General features: G+C 40.1%; 1 protein-coding gene across 1 annotated transcript in view; it reads right to left on the bottom strand.

The window, feature by feature from the left end:
- The window catches only part of LOC130854933 (uncharacterized), a 78096-nt gene that overhangs the window by 45187 nt on the left and 12157 nt on the right, over positions 1 to 20752 (bottom strand). Inside the window, exons 4-5 of the mRNA XM_057737777.1 lie at positions 16126 to 16366; positions 1745 to 1871 (exon numbers count right to left, since the gene is read on the bottom strand). Coding sequence (XP_057593760.1) covers positions 1745 to 1871; positions 16126 to 16366 — 368 coding nt within the window. The remainder of the gene's footprint in view (positions 1 to 1744; positions 1872 to 16125; positions 16367 to 20752) is intronic.

The raw sequence follows: 20752 nt of genomic DNA, 5'->3' as shown, positions 1-20752 counted from the left end.
AAACTAAATATCATTCAACATCCATTTGAAGGTATCAGAAAGGGACCAAGGCACTGAATACGCATGGGGCCACATTTCTGGAAAGAAGAAAAACCCAAGGAGGGGAACCCTTATCTTTGACATGCCTCTCCTCTCCATGCACTCCTTACTCAGATGAACAACAAAGAAATCCACCCAGCTGCTCAAGCTGGATAATCTGCATCATTCTAGCTTCCTTTTCTCTCTTACACTCTTCATTCTAAGAATTATCAAACTCTGCTGACTCTCTCTCCTAAATCTCTCTCCTATCTCTTCCTTCCTCTACCTCTCTCACCACACTACCCCAGACGAAGGTCTCATTATTTCAAACACCCTGGAGTATTTAAAAATAGCATCCTATTTGGACTCCTTGCTTCCAGGCTCACCTCCACATGCCGCCAGAATTATTTCATTAAAACACAAATCTAACCATGTCTCTCCACTGCCTAAACTGCTTTTGTGACTCCACTTCACCTGAAATGGGAAGCACAACATGAAGGCCTTTACTTTTGCCTTCTGAATGTCACTCTGTCTTACCTCCCATCCTATCCAATGTGCAATCCTAGTAGTTCCTCAAGGAAGTCCAGGCTTCCCTCTAGAGTCACGCCATAAACTTTGTGTTTCCTCTGCCTGGAAAATCCTCCCCACCCTCCACCACTCGTGTAAAGTTCTCCCCATTTGGGAAGAATAAGTAAAATCCCTATTTCATTAATTCCATCCAAATAAATTCAAAGGAATGAAAGACTTCAGAGCAGGAACACATAAAAACAGCACTGTCAGAAGGCACACATGTATACTTTTTTCCCTTTAAGGCAAGAGTCAGCAAACTACAACCTGAGAGTCAAATTCAGCCTGCAGGCTAGTTTTTGTAAATCAAGTTGTATTGGAACACAGCTCTGCCCACTGGTTCACAGGTTGTCTGTGGCTGCTTTTGCCCTGCAACAGCACAGTGTTGAGTAGTTGAGGCAAAAACCATATGGGCTGAAAAGCCCTAAAATATTTACTATCTGGCCCTTTACAGAAAAAAGGTGACCGACCCCCGCAACTTAAAAAAAAATTTAAGCAGATATTATTGAACTTAAAAGATGGAAAATTCTGAATATGTAAAACTTAGAAACTATTGATTTAACAAATGCAAACAATATTGAAAGACAATTGACCAAATGGGAAGAACATTACAAATACGTACAACAGATAAACAAATAGAATATATTCATCATACAAGTGAGGAAAAGATCACCATCCAAACAGGAAAATGAGTAAATGACTTCAACAGCTAATTGAAAGAAGAAGTATAAATGGACAATAAATGCATGATGATATTTTCTACCTTGTTAGCAATCAAAAAGGGGGAAGAGAAAGAAAAGAAAGAAAAAGAAAGAGAAAAGAAAGAAAAAGAAAGGAAAGAAAGAAAGAAAGAAAGAAAGAAAGAAGGAAACAAAGAGAAAGAAAGAAAGACTCATAGTTTACCTTCAGAAATCAGCAAATAAAAACAAAAAACAGTCGCACTCTGTACTGGCAAACGTTCAAAAAAACAGGTAGTCTTAGAAGAGGTAATGGGAATAAAACTTTGACATACTACACTTTTTGGAAGAAATTTGTCTGTTAGAACACGGGTCAAACATTCTTTCCAACTAAAAAGCTTAGCAGTAGGAAAATGTTATTCTAGTATGGCCGGTCTACAGCACATGTTGTCTTAGGGTGACGAATCGGGTTTAAAACCTACTTTCTTCAGGAGAAGCCTGTGACTGTGAGTGTCCCCGCCCCAGCCTGCAGGTGGCGCCATCAGCAGCACTGACACCACAGCTGTCTTCCTTGGCATTGCTCCCCAGCCGCGGGTCGCAGCCCACTGCCTGCAGACAGAAGCATGGCAGTCAGGGGTGGGGAGAGATACAGGGATGTCCTTCTGTATGTCAGAAACCATATTCATGGTGTGATCCTTCCTAAAAGCATGAAGCGGCTCTCTTTAGGAGAATCTAGTCTTTAAAATATACAACAATATATAAAGCTTGACAGTACCATGTTATTTACATGATTTTTATCCAAAGCCTAAATAATTCAAAAAGGAAGACTTGAGGCTGCCCCTTGATGTTCCTACTCTTAGTTTTGTATTTATATTTTTATTCAGATATTTGATGTACATAAAATAAATGACCATTACAGATATTTCCTCTATCCTCTTTCCCAACCCCTTCCCTCTCTTTCTATCCCTACCCTAGTCCTAGGCTCTCATTTTTTCCCCTAAATGACCACTATTTTGAAATTGAAGTAAACCCTTCTGGTCCATAGTTTTAATTTCTTTTTCTCTGTTTTTAATCTCAGGCTATACCTGTATCTTAACATCAGTGATGTATCCACATTTCTCTGTATTCTGTTATCTGCATTTGTATCTCTGTTTATTATTATTTATACTCAGACCTACATATCTCTACCTTTGTGTCATTATATATGCGTACATATGTAATATGTATATATATAATCTTCAAAAAACTTTTATAAACAATTTTTAAAACATAAGAAACAAATTAATGAGAGAGAATTCATAGGCTGTGCTTATACTGATATCCTTCAGTCTCTTGAATTATTACTTTTGTGAGTTGTGTGTGGCTATTTGCTGGACTGTGACCTTCCTTATATGAGAGAAAGTGCTATGTCTTGTATTTCTTTTCATTTTACAAGTCTGTCTTTTACATGATATGCGCCCAATAATATTAACTGATGAGCTGGCGTATCTCTACCTCCCCATACAAATTCAACTTTATTTTTATGTATATGCCTGGTATGGAAGTGCAGAGACCTTGGAGGCAAACAGCTCACTTACACAACCTGCCCTGTCCTACCACCCCTTCCAAGCTGCAGGACGTGGAACAATGCCAACTCTAGGAGACTCATCTTCCGCAAGAGTACGATAGGGGCAATCGTACATACATCACATAGGGTCTATTAAGAGTGAAATGAGAAAACACATGCGTAACTCTTAGTACAGTGATTAGAACACTCAAAGGGCTCAACAAAAGAGCCCCTTTAATCATCTCTCTCTGTTTCTCATTTTGTTTTGACTCCCAGCCTGACCCCCTATGCTGCTTCGGTTTGGGAAATTACTGGATCAGATTTTGTATCCAAGGTGTTGAAGGGAATATAAAACTGGAGGAAGCTGAAACCACATCCATAGACCAATCTTTCCAAAATGGTGGTGCTGAAGGGAAGGAAAAAGATCAAATGAAAGTTTCAGGGAGAGGTAGGAAAAGTTCCAAGGAAGTTGAAGGAAAAGCCTATGATTAGAGATATTTTCAAGTTCACAAAGTGCTATCATGAAGAAAGGGCTCTGTGTATTTCCAAATGGCGAAAGCTACAGGTTTAGGCATCGTTTAGCTCAATGTGAGAAAGTTTTTAAAGTCAGAGTTATCCAACAATAAAAATTCAACCATGGGCTAGGTAGGAGAACTTGTGGCAGGAACTGGAGAGGGGAATAAATTATTTGATGAGCAGCTGAGTGTTACTGAGGGTATATGACTTTCCAACATTACACAACTAGTATATTGTTTTAAAATCCAGGGCAAAAAAACTAAACTGAACTTGTTACCTTCCCCCCAAATTTTATGCCTTTTTCTGTTTTCTGTCTCCATGAAATGAGGTCAGAATTGTCTACGTCCCCAAACTTAAAGTTTCAACCTCATCCTCAAACATGATCTCTCCATTTCTCCCTAAGACAATCAATGGATTTTATCAAATCTGAGGTGGCTTTGGTACATCTGGGTACTTTAAAATATGGCTCTCAGCATGAAGGAGAAAGAGGGGATAGAAATACAGATTTTGCAGTTATCAAGAATGTACTTTGGAAAATAGTATTACTCGGGATGAGACTGACACTTGTATATGTTATCGTAGGACTGTAAATGGACTCAACAGTGTTCTCAAAGAAACTAAATAGCATGAAAAATGCTCCTGTTAGAATCAGTAGGGGGAAAATATCCTAAGCTGAATAAGTGATATGTATTCAACAATTGTCTTTTAGTTCTTTGATTCAGAGGCTGCATCTTGTCTTTCTCCTCCTTGCTGACTCCTTTTGAGCTAAATCATGTATACTGGGACAATGTGGATAATGAAAATGTGCTTGTATGACTCAACTGTGCAAACCCTTTATGCCCACTTTTCCAGTTGCTCTTTATATTAAACAAAATGTAGATTTTTAAAGATCTAATGAAGGTGTAATGACAGGCTTTTTCATTACAAGTATCAAAGTAAGCACTGAAGGAAAAAATTAGCTTTTGATTCCTTCTTTTTGTAACTAGACATTTGATGATCAATTCGAGGATTAGTATTAAGAGACCCAGAAACCATCTGCAGAAAAATTGTAAGGAGTGCTTCCTCAAGAATGTCAGTATAATAGCCTGGAGTGTTTATAGCAGAGGGCAGAAGACCTTCCCTCATATTCCACCTAATAACTACCTCAAAGCCACATTTTTACTATAACACCAGGACCAAAGCTCAGGATGGAGACCACAAGGCTAGGATTCATTAATAACATGTATATTGAGAGAATTTAAAATAAATAGAATGAGTAATAAAGATGAAATTATAAACGCTTTCAAAAATACATTTTATATAAGATAGAAATATTTCAATAGAGCTAAAGAAATGTGACATGTACACTTTTAATGTTTTTATTAATCCAGCACATTTTTATCATTCTATGAATATACTAACATTTTTTGCTGAAAACTGAAATTACAGAAAAGCATAAAAAGTGAAATTAGTCACTCATCATCCCAATATTAAAAGGAAAGCTCTACAAATATTTAGGTATCTAAACTACAGCTATATATATTACTCTATGTAGTATAATAATTGTGTGTGTGTATATACATTATTTTTTTACATTTTATGACAAACACCAATGAACTATGAGCATTTTCCTCTATTACTAAATAATCCATTTATCTTCATAGAAGCCCATTTTATGGCTAATCACAATTTATTTCTTAATCTTGAGAAAGTATAATTTAAAATTATTCAATGACAGGCAGTGATACAGTAGTGTATGGAGCAGTTATCAAAGAAATCATCTGTAGAATCAAACAAAGATACTGAAAGCAAAATAAGCATAAAATGGCCACAGAATGTTTGCATGTAACAGTGATCAGCTAAAGATGGTGGGAGGAGGGGGCCTATGAGGGGGGAGGGGAGAGTTAGATAAAGAAGGATTTTGAAAGCCAGGCTTAAAGAGTTCATAGTTTATCCTGAGGGCATGTTTGTGTACGGAGGCATACTTTAATAAAATCAATGTTTTTGAAAGTTTAATCAAGTGGCCATAGGTTATGGGAGTGGAGTGAGGAGAGACTGAAGACAAGCAGACCTGTAAAGTTGTTATTGTATTAATTCCAGCAAGAGATGAAAGGGATGGCAGAGGGAATGGGAAGAAAGAGGCAGATGAAGAGAAACCTTTTGAGTAACAATGTCATATAACTGAGTCTCTCTGATTGGAGAGGAAAAAAAACAGTACATTGGTTTTGAACAGGAAAGTTGAAGCTATGGCAAACCCCCAACTCAAAATTGTGGTCGCTATTTGGAGTATAATAAAAGAGTCTGTTGCAGTTCTGAATAAGTAACTGTACAAAAGTTCCCTGCAATGTTGGAGACTTGAGCAAGAATAAGCTAAGGATAAAAGGAGTAAACAGCAAAAGTTTGAGAAGTACATGGAGGGAATGTCCATAGTAAAGAAGGCAAGAGGAGGAAAATAACCAGGAAGAGAGGAAAAAGAAAGCAAAAGCAGCCAGAACTGGGCAAATTACAGAAAGGAATAAAACAATGAGAACTGGAAAGGCTATTGGATTTGACAAAGAGTTCCTGGGGTGATTTGAAGAAGGCAGTTTCAGGCAACATATGGGAAAAAAAATAAAAAATAAAATAAAATAAAATAAAACCCAGGGCATCTGACAGCAGAGTCTGAACACTGTGCTATACCTTCCTCACCTTTAGTCTCAGCAGATGGACAATCATGAACCCAGTTACACAGGCCATTATGTTAATATTTACAAGTACATGTGGAATAACTTGAGAGTGATTGATTTTGGAAACACATTTGCATGGTTGAGATTCAATCAATGAGTAACTTGTGTTCATGCAACTTTCTGCAAGGGGAGTAATTCTACCATTAAATTATAGAAGCACTGTTCCTGGGCCACGCTCTGTCCTCACACTTTTGTGTCCCTAAGCACTTTGCATGTCCTGAGAATGAGAATCACCCTTTATCTGGTCATCCAGGAAGGGTGTGGGTTTACAAGCTAGGATGGGCTTGTTTTGAAGCGTGTTTGGAGCCTTGCAAGATCTTGGGCAATCCAATACCTCCCTGAGCACTGACATTTATTTCATAATTTTTTTTAATTTACTTATGTATTTATGTATTTACTTATTGGCTGCGTTGGGTCTTTGTTGCTGCACACGGGCTTTGTTTAGTTGCGGTGAGCAGGGGCTACTCTTTGTTGTGGTGTGTGGGCTCTAGGCACGTGGGCTCCACTAGCTGCGGCACATGGGCTCAAGACTTGCGGCTCATGGGCTCTAAAGCACAGGCTCAGTAGTTGTGGCACATGGGCTTAGCTGCTCCGTGGCATGTGGGATCACTCTGCAGCAGGGATGGAACTCGTGTCCCCTGCACTGGCGGCTGGATTCTTAGCCACTGCACCACCTAGGAAGTCCCTATTTCATAATTTTTAAAGCTACAGTTCATCCAAATCTTACACCCAAACAAAGCATGTGGAAATATCACAGAAAAACAGTATCTGAAAAGAAGGTTTGGGTGCCCTGTGATTCACAGGGTATAAGCCAGAACTGCCCTTGAAATTGAGGGACTACTGAATTTTGGCTCTCGGTTCTCATTATAAGCAACAAATGAGCAACTTTTTAAGAATTGCCTCAAGTATTTTCAACTTCTGTGACTTCTCCTGAAGTCAAGATCTCTAGTTGTAATGATTTAAAAACCACTAATTGATCAACCTATCAATAAAATTTATTAACATCCATATATAGCCTGCTTCTACAGAGCCAGCCACTACAAAGTATTGTTGCAGAAAAAAAACTGATCCCACGAGAAACCAAGCACAACACTCGGAGAGTTGGAGAACTCAGATTTATTGAGCTGGCGGACCCAGAGGAGCTAACGCTCCAAGATACCGGGGCCCCGTTTCAGGGGAGTCTTCTCCTTATATAGGTTAAAACATACAGCTATAATTGGTACGAACTGATTGGCTACAAATTACTATAGGTCACGGGCAGTTACAGAGCACGGGAGTTGCCATGGGTTACACACATAGTAGGGGGTCCTAACAGGAACTTGTAGGAGCCGGACATTCCATTCCTATCAGGACTAAGGTCACAATTTGCATTCTCACATTGGTTGCAGGTCGAAGTTAATGGTCACTTAACAAGTCTATGTGCAAAGGGTCTCAAACAAAGGCTTGGGGTGGGTGCCTGAGAGTGATACAGTCTTCCCTTATCTGATCGCTCTTAGTAATTCATTTTACTGTTTAACTGAGAGTGGCCAGCAGGCCTCTGCAAGATAGAGGAGAGTAAGCAATTACAAGTATGGAAGTTTCAATTTCCTCATCAGTATAAGTCAGTAAGACAAGATTCGCATTCTGCAGTGTAGTTGATGAGACAAGTTACACAAGATAGGGGATACTATAAACACAAATTTAAGATGTATGAGCAGTGCTTTGGGGAATAAATACTCATATATAAATCACCACTGCAGGTAAGGATTATTCCATAGTTCCAGCATATGATTTCTTAATCAGCTCACAGAAGTCAGTGTTTAAGGGTCATTATTCCACATGAAGCCAAAATATGAATTTTCCAGATCAAATTGAATCCTTCAAGAAGCAAAGAATTTTTTGAGTCAACTTCTGTTTGACATCTTTGAAAACTGGATTCTACCTTAAAAAATTCTAACATTCCTGCCTGAAAAGTCAGAGGATATGGAGCTATGGTAGTCATTGGGAACACTCATAAATATTTAGCTTCTCCCTTCAGCACAGGGAGGACTGCACTTCTCCGCCCCCTCAGAAGTTACGTGTGGTCACTGACTGTCTGTGGCCAACGACATATGAGTCTAAGTGTCTGTGTCACTTCTGTAAGAAGCTTCAAGGGTCAGCGCGTGAATCACATGTTCCTTTTCTCACTGCTGTAGTTACTATGCAAAACGTGTTCAAATAAAGCCTCCCTCAGTCTGGGTCTCTGAGATGCTCAAGGGCAAACACCCCGCCCACCCATGCTGACCAAGCACCATGCGCTAAAAGTCATCTTTAATTGTTTTAAGCCACAGAGCTTTGGGGCTTGTTGGTTACTGTAGGAAAACCTAGGCCGTCTTATGTTGGAGTCCTATTTAACGATTAATGGATAGAGCAGGGCCATTAACACCAAAGGGTTGTTTGAAATTGGCCATTTCACATTAAAATCCAGCTTTCTGGCTCCTGTTGATAGATCAAAACTCTGACACGTGTATACACGGTTGCCCCCTTAAGCATATCCATGAGCACATGTGGATTCTCCAGCTCACGACAGCCCGCCTCACTCACCACGACTACACTTGAGCAGTCTTCCTCCCTGAGTGGAGTGGAGATAGTTGAGTTTCAGCCTCTACACTCAACTGCCTCAGTGTCACTCACCCATTGTGCTGACTGCCCTCCACTAGAATCACATCTTACTTACAGTTACAGACTGCAGCTACACTGGCAGCAATACAAAAGGTAGAAATGTCATCTGCATAGCGCCACGGTTAAGAAAACAGACTTTGAAATTTGGTTTCTTGGCTTCAAATTCCAGCTCTACAACTTTCTAGCTGTGCCATCTGGGCAAATTACTTAGCCTCTCCAACTTCCAGTTTCCCTACACACAGAGCGGGGATAATGACTTTCCCGGCTTCACAGTGTACGATAAGCTAACACAGCAACGTGCGCACACAATGTCTGACACCTTGTAAGCACCCAGTACATGTTAGATGCTATTCTTTTTATTATAAATACAAACTGATTTCTTCAGTTACCCAGCCGTCAAAGAATTCAATAAACCTGTACGATCAATTGGATTTGTTCTGCAGATCTGGTTCCAACCAGGTATTGTTTCTGATGAAAATCAGACCTGCAAAGCAGAAGCAAATTTCACTTAGTGAGTATAGTTGTCATGGTGTCTGCTGCGCTCAGACTCACGTTCCCAGGAGCACAGTGACACGGTTATGTAAATGAGCAAACTATACACACTCTTGCAAACATTATCTGCAGTCTCTGCCAAGTGAACATCAAGGACCAGTTCACTGACCCTAAGGCGATCAGAGAGAATCACAGTTTACTTTCTCCCATCCTAAAGGCTGCGGACAGCCACGGCCACATTGTACGGGAAAGCGAAGGTATGTGAACATTATCCCACTGAAGGAAAGCTTCCCACTGATTTCAGCAGAGAAGCATCTGAGTCACTTCTGAAGAAGTGTGTCCAATTCATTTTTACTTGAATAAGCCTTGCCAGAAGAGTACTGAGCTTTCAGCAAGGTATCACCTGTGACTGCCCCAAGAATCTGCTTAGCCATCAGACTCACAAAAACATGACAGGAAACACATATTCTAAAGAGCTGAATTTGGCACTGAAAACCACCTTGATCCTGCCATCTCCTTCAAACCTTGGAAGCCACTGGAGCAAACTATGCACCTTAGCCAAACAAGAGCGGGCTGTGGTTAGTGAGCACAAGGAGAAACCAGGGAAAGGGCACCAGTGTAGCCTGCAGGGCTCCCATGTGACAGCTATTGTGCTGGGTTCCTGAAATGTTGCTCATGAAAGAACAAATGTATTTCTTTATTTTTTAGGTTTTTTTTAACGAAGTTTATTGTTTTTTAAATGTATCACGTAAACTAGTCCTGCTTGTTTTCACGCTGCCTCACAAATAAAAAATCACTATAAATCCACCTATTTACAGTTGTCCTTAACAGCAAAAGCAACTCTTTTCTAGGAGTTTAATTCTACTAATAACTCTGTTAAATGCTCTACAGGCTACACGTGAGGTTTCAGGGTGATTCAAATTCCTCTTTTTTCCAGTGGTACCTTTTGTTCCTGTCTGCCTGTCTTGTAATCAGACCCTCCCTGCTGCACTGAGAACAGTGAAAGGAAAGGCAGCAGGACAGTGTCTCACTGATGAGCTGAGTTTACATGTTCAGCAAAACCGGGCACTAGTAACCCATCAACAGTCTGACTACATAATAAGCAAGATGAACTCTCCTCTACAGGTAACTTTTCATTCTTTCAGATTATCCCTCTTACATGAGAATACTTTTTATTTTTTTCAGGCGATTCTGTAATTACCAATATATCAGTTTCTTGCGCCTGCCGCACCTAATAGGATAAAGAGCCAATATTCATACCATTTCTTTTTTTTAACTTTTTATTTCATAATGGAATATAGTTGGTTCATGAAAGGACGAATTTAAAATAGGACCTCTACGGAGGGTAACATCTCCTTTTTACAGACTGAGGAGACCAAGGCTCAGAGGAAACTAATACATCCTGCACCAAGTAGAGTTCACTCCAACCATGTCACTGAGACTGCTTAAGCTGCGGTCACCAATGATGTCTGTTTGGTCCAAATGAAGCAGGCATATTTCAGTTCTTTTCCCTCTCGACTTCTCTGAAGCATTTGGCACTGTGAACCTTTCTTCTTAAACACTTGCCCACCCATATCTTGTTTTTCCCAGTTTTCTATTACACAGAAGATTGGTTTGTGTAGTCTCCATCACGGGCACCTCTTCCAATGCTTGCCCTTTAAATGATGGGGCCAGAACTCTGTCCTTGGGAATCTGCTCTTCTCATTCAGTCCCCAAGGACATACATTAGCTTTAACCATGCGATGACCCCAAAATCTATATTTCTCATCTAGAATTCTCTCCTAAGCTCTAGATTCATTTATCATCTTGGATATCCACAGGTACATCAGGCTCATCATCTTTTCCCCACACACTTGGTCCTCACCCAGTAGATTCTGTCTTGGTGAAGAGCCTCATCATCTACTTAGTTATCACATCAGAAATCCAGACATCATTCTAAACTTCTCTCTCCCACTCCCCACGTCCAATCAAACATCCAGCCCTAAAAGATCTCCTTCTTTAATCTGTAGAACCTGTCTTCCCTTCTTCACTCACCCTATCTCTGCCTTACTTGAAGCTCTTGTTATCTCAACTTGACCTATTAATATCTGCTCCAACCCTGTCTTCCCCAAATAATCTGCCACATTGCCACTTGAGTGATCTTTCTAAAGGCAATGCCAACTCAGCTATTTCTTCTAAAATTCTTCATTAGCTCCTCTTATAACTTTCAGAATAAGTTCATGATTGGTTTCCACGTATATCTGTAGCCTCATCTTCTAGCATTATCCCACAGGTATTTTTCACCTCAACTCTACAGAATGAATCAAAGATGCTTAAATACACCTACTATCACATCTCTTCCCCATCCCTTCTGCTTGGGATTCTCTTCCTCATCTTGGTTTATGTAATTTCTATTCAACTTTTCAGAACCTCAATGTCAAAACATTACCTTGATCACATGGCTCCTCTTTAGCCCAAACTCAATTGGTTTTTATAACAATTATTTTTCATTATAAAAGCAATAGACACTCACTGTCAAAACCGTGGAAAACAAAAAAGCATACTCCCAGATAATAGCAATTATTATGATTTAGTGGAAGAGCCTCAAAGTTAACTGGTGGTTATAAAGGGAAGCAACTGACAGCACACAAAATAGGGGAATGAAGAAGTAAACTCTGACCTTTGGCAAGATTAGGCAACAGCAAACACCAAATAAGATGGTTTAACAGTGGGAGAGAAAGGAAGAGATATTGGTGAGGCCACCAAGGGAGATGGGCTAATCTAGTCTTGGGGTAAAAAGGTTCAAGTGACAGAGGAAAGAAGAGTACAATGTGAGAGATTTGACAGAGGTACCAGGATATAGGGGACATGTAAGCAAATACACTCTGTGACCACAATATGAATTCAGGAAGGTAGCACTGAGAAGTGTGCACTCATACACAGAAATGAATAGAAATAGCAGTTAGAATAACTAGTGGGTCTGGGAAGGACGATACTAATTCATTTGAGAAGGCATGGGGATCAGAGGAATCTGATGGTGGATTGGAGGAATTTGTGGAATCCCCCAGAATGGACATCAAGCTTGTACTAGAAAATTCAAGACTGGAGGTTGAGAGAGAAGTGAAGGAGAGACCAAGAGTTATGAATAGCCTCTATATTTGCAAGTAGATAAGACTCATTTATTCAGCCAGTTTTTAACTGAGGACCTTTGATGCGGTCAGACGTTGTGGAGGTCCTGGGGTATGGCTGTGAGTCTAAATGCACCAACTGAAAAGACAGAGAATGTCATGGTAGATCAAAAAACGAGATCCAACTATCTGTTGTCTGAAGAAACCCACTTGAAATATAAAAGCATCTACAGATTAAAAGTAAAGGGATAGAGAAAGACATAGTATGTTAACATTAATAAAAATAAAGCAGGAGTAGGTACATTAATTTCAGACAGAGCAGATGTCAGAGCAGGGGAAGTTATCAAGGGCATTTATGTAATGATAAAGGTGTCAATACTCTGAGAAACATAACAGTTCTTAAGGTGTATGTGCCTAACAACGGAATGTCAAAATATATGAGGCAAAAACCTACAGAACTGCAAGGAAAAATTGGTGAATCCACCATTATAGCTGGAAACTTCAACACCCCTCTATGAGAAACGGATAGATCCAGCAGGTGGGAAAAAAAATCAAAGAAGAACTAAATAAATGGAGAGAGAGTCCATTTTTGTGGATAGGAAGACTCAATATTATCAAGATGTCAGCTCTTTCCAACTTGTTCCAGGAAGTTATTGTGTGGATATTAGCAAACTGATTCTAAAGTTTACGTAAAGAGGGAAAAGACCCAGAACAGTCAACACAATACTGAAGGAGAAGAACAGTGTCAGAGAACTAACACTGTCCACTTCAAGGCTTACTAATAAAGCCAAAGTAATCAAGATGGTATGGTACTGGAAAAAGAGTAGACAGGTAGATCAATGGAACAGAATACAGAGCACAGAAATCAACCCTCATGAATACAACCAAGTGATCTTTGACAAAAGCCAACACAAGGGACAAAAGATAGTCTCCTCAACAACTGGTGCTGGAACAACTGCACATCCACATGCAAAAAAATGCATCTACACACAGACTTACATCCTTCACAAAAATTAACTCTAAATGGATCATACACCTCAATGTAAAACACAAAACTATAAAACTCCTAGAAGGTAACCTATTAGGAACCCTAGGTGACCTTGGCTATGGCGATGACTTTTTAGTTGCAACACCAAAGGCATGATCACTGGAAGAAATTACTGATAAGCTGGACTTCATTAAAATCAAAAGCCTGGGGACCTCCCTGGCGGTCCAGTAGTTAAGACTTTGCAGGGGGTGTGGGTTTGAGCCCTACAGGTTCAGGGAGCTGTGATGCCACAGGCCTCGCAGCCAAAACACCAAAACAGGAAACAGAAGCAATACTGTAAAAAATTCAATAAAGTCTTTAAAAATGGTCCACGTCAAAAAAAAAAAAACCTTAAAAACAAAACAAATAAAATAAAATGCCTCTGCTGTGCAAAAGACTGTCGAGAAAATAAGAAGACAAGTCACACCAGGAGAAAATATTTGCGCAAGACGCATCTGATAAAGGATGGTTATCCAAAATATATAAAGAACTCTAAACAATAAGAAAATAAACAACCCAATTAAAAAACAGGCAAAAGACCTGAATGGACATCACATCAGAGAAGATATATATGTGATAAATAAGCATGGGAAAAAATGCTCAATATTATACGTCATTAGGGAGTTGCAAATTAAAATAATATACCACCTATTAGAATGACCAACATCTGGAGAAATGACAACACCAAGAGCTGGTGATGATGTGGAACAACAGTAACTCTTATTCACTGCTGGAAGGAGTGCAAAATGCAGTCACTTTGGAGGACAGCTTGAGACTCTTATAAAACTAAACATACTCTTACCATGGTGCAGCAATCACGTCCTTCATATTTACCCAAAGGTGTTGAAAAGTTGTGTCCATACAAAAACCTGCACATGGATGTTTATAGCAACTTTATTCATAACTGCCAAAACTTGGAAGCAACCAAGATGTCCTTCAGTAAAGTGAATGAATAAATAAAATGTGGCACATCCTGACAATGGAATATTATTCAGCACTTCAAAGAAATGAGCCATCAAGTCATAAAAAGACATAGAGAAAATTTCAATGCATATTACCAAGTGAAAGAAGCCCATCTAAAAAGCATATGATTTCAACCATATGACATTCTGGAAAAGACAAAACTATGGAGAAAGTTAAAAGATCAGTGGTTACCAGGGGTTAAGAGTGGGAGGGATGAGTAGGCAGAACACAAAGGATTTTCAGGGCAGTGAAAATACTCTGTATGATACCATAATGACAGATACACGTCATTATACTTTTGTGCAAACCCATGGAATTTTGTGCAAACTCCAAGAGCGGAGCCTAAAGGAAACTATGGACTTTGGGTGACTATGATGCGTCACCGTAGGTTCATCAGTTGTAACAGAGGCACCGCTCTGGTGGGGAGAGTTGAAAATGGTGGAGGCTCTGCATGTGCGCGGGCAGGGGGTATATGGGAAACATCAGTACCTTCCACTCAATTGTGCTCTGAATCTAAAACATTGAGTCCTTTTTCAAAAAGATAGGAAAGGGGAGAGAAGAGCTCAGGAAGGGCCTGGAAAGGTAAGCAAGGATCCTGGATGTCCTCATCAATGCAATGACAAGCCAAGTGGGGATTTTGGGGGGAGGAGTGACAAACTCTGATTTAGGCTTGAAGACAATCACTTTGGCTACTGTGTGGAGAGGAGCTCATAGATCTTCCAGTGCTGGAAGCTGGGAGATCAGGACAGGAGGCTATTGTAGCTCACAGCTAATGTGGGGCTTAGACTAGGAAAGAAATCAGTGGAGAGAGAAATGATGAATTCAAAAGAGGTTTTGGAGGTAGAACTGACAGGACTTGGCAATGGATTAAATGTGTGGGTTGAAAGACAAGAATCAAGGATGACTCCAATGTTTCGTGGTGAGCACGTGGAGGCCGTCTCCTAAGGGAAAAGATGTAGGAAGGAGAAGCTCGTCTGAGGAGCAAGTCCACGGTTCGGCTAATCATACGAAGTCAGAGATGCCTGGCACTGTCTGACGCTTAGTAGGTGGTTAGGTTCATTTGCTACTGTTACTACCATTTTTGTTATGAATGTAATAGGGTAGATGGAATACTACACATGCATTATGTTTACAGTTTTTTTCCCACTGATCAAAGGAATGGAATGGAATCCTATCCTTTCCCTACTATCCCCATACTGTCTCAGCAACCCGTCATAGTGCCCTGAATCCTCAGACCCATTACAAGCCATGGGGGGTTATTCTTCAGCCACACTCATCACAGCCCTGCAAAGCCCACTCTGAAAAGTCTGCTGGAATACATTCATGCTGATTACTTAGTAAATAAGTCATTGCTCCCCAAGACCCAAAACAATGAATTAGTTCTAATGAGAGGGGTCAGAGAACCTATCAATCCTAGCCTTCCAAAGCAGTGGTTCTCAAAGTGCAGTCCCTGGACCAGCCAGCAACACCAGCATCTCCTGGGGACTTGTTAGGAATGCACATCTTCAGGCCCTACCCCAGACCAACTGGAGCAGACACTATGGCACTGGGTCCCAGAACGCTGTGTTTTAACAAGTCCTTCAGATGATTCCAATACACTTTCAAGTTGGAGAACCACTGATCTAGAAAAATCACAACTCATATATTGCAACCTTTTAATTTCACATGAGCATAATTTACACTATTTTAAATACATAAAACATAACCTACAAGTGAGTAATACTCCCTAAAATACATTTTACATTAAAATGATCAAAGACAATATTTCGTCTGCATGAACAAAAGCACAGAAGAAAAAGATTATATTTATTGAGAGGGGTCGTGGCACATCCTTGAACCAGCAGTTGGGGAAGCAGGTGTGGCTTACCTGACAGATGTCGCTGACACACATGTCCAAGGAGTCAGCATTGCCACAAGCTCCATCCAGGACCTCGGGCACCAGCTCCACGATGAAGTTTTGTCCCCGTGCGTGACACTTCAGCGCACAGGGGGCAGCAGGATCGTTGTACTGCGGAAGCCACTCATGATAACGCCCCTCATCCTGGACATCATTGTAGGCTGAACACTCACTGCTGGGCTCTGAAGTCCTCCACATCTGGAGGGCAGTCCTGGAAGCAGAGAAAACGGGCCACATGCACGTCACCCAGTGAGGTGGGCCAGCAGAAGGCTGAACAAGTGTACCTGAGTCCCAGGAGAGCAGACCCCAATTGCATGTCACTTAATTTTTCACGTTTTTTTTTTTTTTTTTTAATTCAGAACAGAATCTATCGTGCGGAATTCTATTGGTACCTCTCTGATAATGGAGGGAAATCACCTAATTTATTCAGATTATTCTTCTGCCCAGGAAGTTCTTTCCCAGTTAGTTAAAGCTTACCATATTTAAATGGCAAATCTGGCTCAATTTTAACCAGCCTGGATATAAATTTTCAAATGCATTACACAACCTCCTTCTTTTTGAGACAAGGGAAAATGGAATGTTTTTGATTTTTCCCAGGTGACCTCAGGTCTTCATAGGGAATATTAATTATCATCCATGCCTTTAGAAGCTATTTCAAAGTAAAGGATTATTAGCCATTATTTTAACTGGCCCCAAACTGCTGTGCTATGTGGGGACTTGTGTTTGTTTCACTGTTTTTGTCACTGTTGTTTAGTTCATCGCCTTTCCCCCCTTGCTGTCAGGCTCGCAGCCATTGCTCTTTACTGGTACCCAGTGCCTGCCTTCAACTGCCTCTAGAATGGAAAGAGATAATGTAGCTTTTTCAAATTCCGTCTACAATAAATTCCAAGTTAACACCCGGAGGAGCTCGCATAATAATAGTACAGAGTGTACAAGTCTTGATGATTCAAGGATCCTTTGATTTAATTACTAATCAATCTCATCAGATATTCCCTAAGCAAGATGATCAATGACAAAATGTTACTCGTCAAAACTGAACACAAACTTCCCAATTAATGGGAATGAATGAACTGTATACAAAACTTCCCAATTAAAGAAGGTAGATACAGCAAGGCAATACATTACGTTTTTTCTTATTGCAAAAGAAAGAAATGTTCAATGTAAAAACTTTGGGAATAGTTTCTATTCAAAAAAAGAATAAATAACAAAGATTTTTATATATAAATCTTTGCACACATTTTTGATTATTTCCCAAGGACAAGTTTCTGGAAATACAATTTCTGAGAAAAAGGGTGTGTTTCACTCACTTTTCAAAATATTACCACACTGCCCTCCAAGAAGGTCTGATTATTATCACCAGGCTACATACATTCCCTTTTCTCAGTACCTCTTCTCAGTTTGGATATTATAATTTTCTAGAACTTTTTTCAATCATAAGTGTTACACAGAATTTCGACATTTTAATTTGCATTTCCTTCTTATTATTCAGGTTTGATATCTTTTCATGCATATTTGCTTTTTGTATTATTCTTCAAAAATTTCTTGTTTCCTGTCCTTCATTTATCTATTGAAATGTTTGTTTTCATTATTTTTAACAGATAAAGTTATTAAATTTCACAGTGATGTTATCAACTCTTTGCTATTTGTATTGGAAATATTTTTGCCATTTAACTTTGGTCTTGGTGCTTTGGGAAGTCAAGAAGTTTTAAATTTTTACGTAGTCAGATCTATTCATATCTCCTTTTAAGGTTTCTTTCTTTGCTAAGGAGATATACTTTTCCCATCCTGCCCTGAAAACAGATAAATACTTAAACGTATTTTTTTAGTTCCATTATACTTTAGCAATTATGTTTAATTCTTTATTACATTTGGAATTTATTTGGATCTATGAGGTAAGGTAGAAATCTAACTTTATTTTTCTGCAAATAGTTATTAGCAAATTATCAGCCAGAAGTTTAAAATACAATTTCTTCCATTTATCTCCTTTTTGCTACGTGATTTTTGTATTTTACTCTGATTATGCTTTTGGCCTTTATAAAGTGTCTCTAATCCATTTTGCAAATAGGTAGGGAATAAATAAAATATAAATAATAAACTTTTCCCTGGAATTAGTCATATTACTTTGTTGTGAATTATTCCAAAATCTTATATTGCATCCGCATTTTTCTTTGTTTTTATGAAATTAACCCTTAACCTAGGTCGCACCTATAGAAAAAAGAATCAAACTGAAGAAGATTAAAACTGGATGACGTTTCTGTCTTGGCATGAGGACTATGTCTTTCATCTAGCCATAGAGAAGATCATCAGTGACAAAATTCTATCACCTCCTCTGTCCTCAACCATTGCCAATGTTCTCTGTATCTGACTCTGAAACCCAAACCAGAGAGTACAAGAGAGCAGGGTAAAAACAACTTCCCTTGCATTAGGCTTACTTAGCATCCTAAGCACGCTCTAGGAAATGCAAGTGCTAACTGTCTGACTCTTGAATGTCTTATACCCCCCAAACCAATGAAGTTTTGCAAAATCAACTATGGTTAATAAACAGAAGACCACCTAGGAAGCCCCCTAAACTGAGCCCCTGCTGAAAGGGTGGCAGCCAGGGAAGCACAGAAAAGGAGAAGGAGGAGGACAGGGATTAGGAGGAAGAAGAGGAGGAAAAGGGGAAGAGATGAGGGAGGGAAAGAGGGAGAGTGATGGGGAGAGGGAGTAAAGCATAGCAGATAACCACCGCCACCCATTCAAGGACCAGTCTGAAGACAGGGGTCTCCTTTCCTCCCTAAAGCCATGAGAACACACAGACCTGTATGGACAACTTAGGGAGAGAAGCCAAGTCAGGGAGATTATCTAAGAAATCGAGTATTTTTATGCAAGAGAGACAGACCATCACCTAAGAGATGACTTATATAATAGGACTGGAGCAAGCTTTTGTTTGGATTAGATATTTAATTCCCCCCAGATAACCCATGAGTAGAGACTCAGGAGAAAGAAGATTTTTGTATAAGCAATTTTGAACATTTTCTCTTATCTTCATATCCATGTTATAGTATGAGTTAAATTTTGCCACCCTCTTATATAACAAATGTGAAACTTTCTAGCATAAAAATAAATTTTGGAGGTGACCACTATCAGCTAGAACAAGCTAATGATGCATCATGAAGAAATAATACTTCAGAAGTGATCTAAAGGATGATGTGATGCGAGTAGGACAAGACATGTGAAATGACATAAGCAAAAGAGAAATAGAAAAAATAAATTCAGTACCTGTGAGGCACAGTCTAGCCCAGCCAGAGTGAAAATTGTTAGCTGGATAAGATACAAATCTCACCAACTTCTGGAGGTCCTGAAATGCAAATGAGGGGAATTAAAAGCAACAGACCCACAGAGGGGAGTGACATTAAAAACGGATAGAATAGGTGGCACTTTAAGAGGGCCAGTATGGTAGCAGGATGGAGTGGAGTTCTAGAGAAATGAGAGGAAGGGGCCCTTGCCCAGAGTAGGAGCAATGGCAATGTAAAACAAAAAAACAAAAAACAAAACAAACACCTCTAAGAGAAAACTGTCAGAAATCAGCCATTCATAGAATCCAGAGTATAAGGAATCTTTCAAGGGTCACATCAAATGTCACCTCTTCTGGAAGGTCGTCAGGGAGCCCAGGGACCCCACTGTGCAGAATTAGCCAGGCTTCCCTCTGTGCTCATACAAAATGTGCTTATGCTACAAAAGTACTCTTACCAAATTATAATATATTTATTTTTTAAAATGTTTCCTTCGCTCTCCTCCAGCTTCACCTTTAATCCCATAAACCCTGGTATAAAAACAGATGAGCAGTGAGTGAATCAGGTATTGGGCCTCCTTGCTGACATGCATGACTGCCCTGGGAACTTCTCCACTTGCTCTACACACCCCGGATAAGGTAAGTCTTTCCTGAGGCCTCGGGGGCCCAGCCCCGGCTGCAAGTGTCCATGCTGAGTGCTGATCGGAGGGTCACGTCTGAAGCTGACAGTTACCTGGAGCCCCACTACTGCACAAAGGCATGTTCTGTTCCCCTCATCTCACTGGCCCTTCAGCCCAAGGTCCCATCTCTCCTGAAAGAAAGAACCCAGGGAGAGCTGCTGAACACATGCCTGATTTCTCAGGGAGGGAAGTGTGGTCCTTGTTTCGGGGTTGTGCCTCCCACGCTGCCATGAGAAGCATGGGTTCCTGCACACCAGGAGTGGAATTTCATTGTCTGTGAGCTCTGAATGCATGTCCCTAACACATCCAGACTTCATAATAAAAGAACTTTCAATCGTTTCTCGAAGCCTGGAACCTACTTTTTTTACCAGGTGTCTTCCACTGACCCGGGCAGAGGTCAGAAATCTAGCAGTCAGGGTGGTTAAGCCAGATCCTCCGTGTGCTGGGGATCCCTCCAGCTGGGCTGCTGGAGCGGAAAGCCCAGGGACATGGAGGACCTCATTTCTGGGACTTCTCCTCTGTTGCCTCTGCCTTCAGCTCCTTCCCTGCCCTTTGTCCCTGGCCAGCTGTGAACATTCAGAGGGTCCTTCCCACTGTTCCCGGAGTTGGAGTTTCCATAATGGTATCAGAAAATGTAATGTTC

The sequence above is a fragment of the Hippopotamus amphibius genome, chromosome 6, assembly GCF_030028045.1.
Source record: "Hippopotamus amphibius kiboko isolate mHipAmp2 chromosome 6, mHipAmp2.hap2, whole genome shotgun sequence".
Classification (NCBI taxonomy): Eukaryota; Metazoa; Chordata; class Mammalia; order Artiodactyla; family Hippopotamidae; genus Hippopotamus; species Hippopotamus amphibius.
The sequence above is the reverse complement of the archived record's forward strand: the minus strand, read 5'-3'. Positions and strand labels throughout refer to the sequence as shown.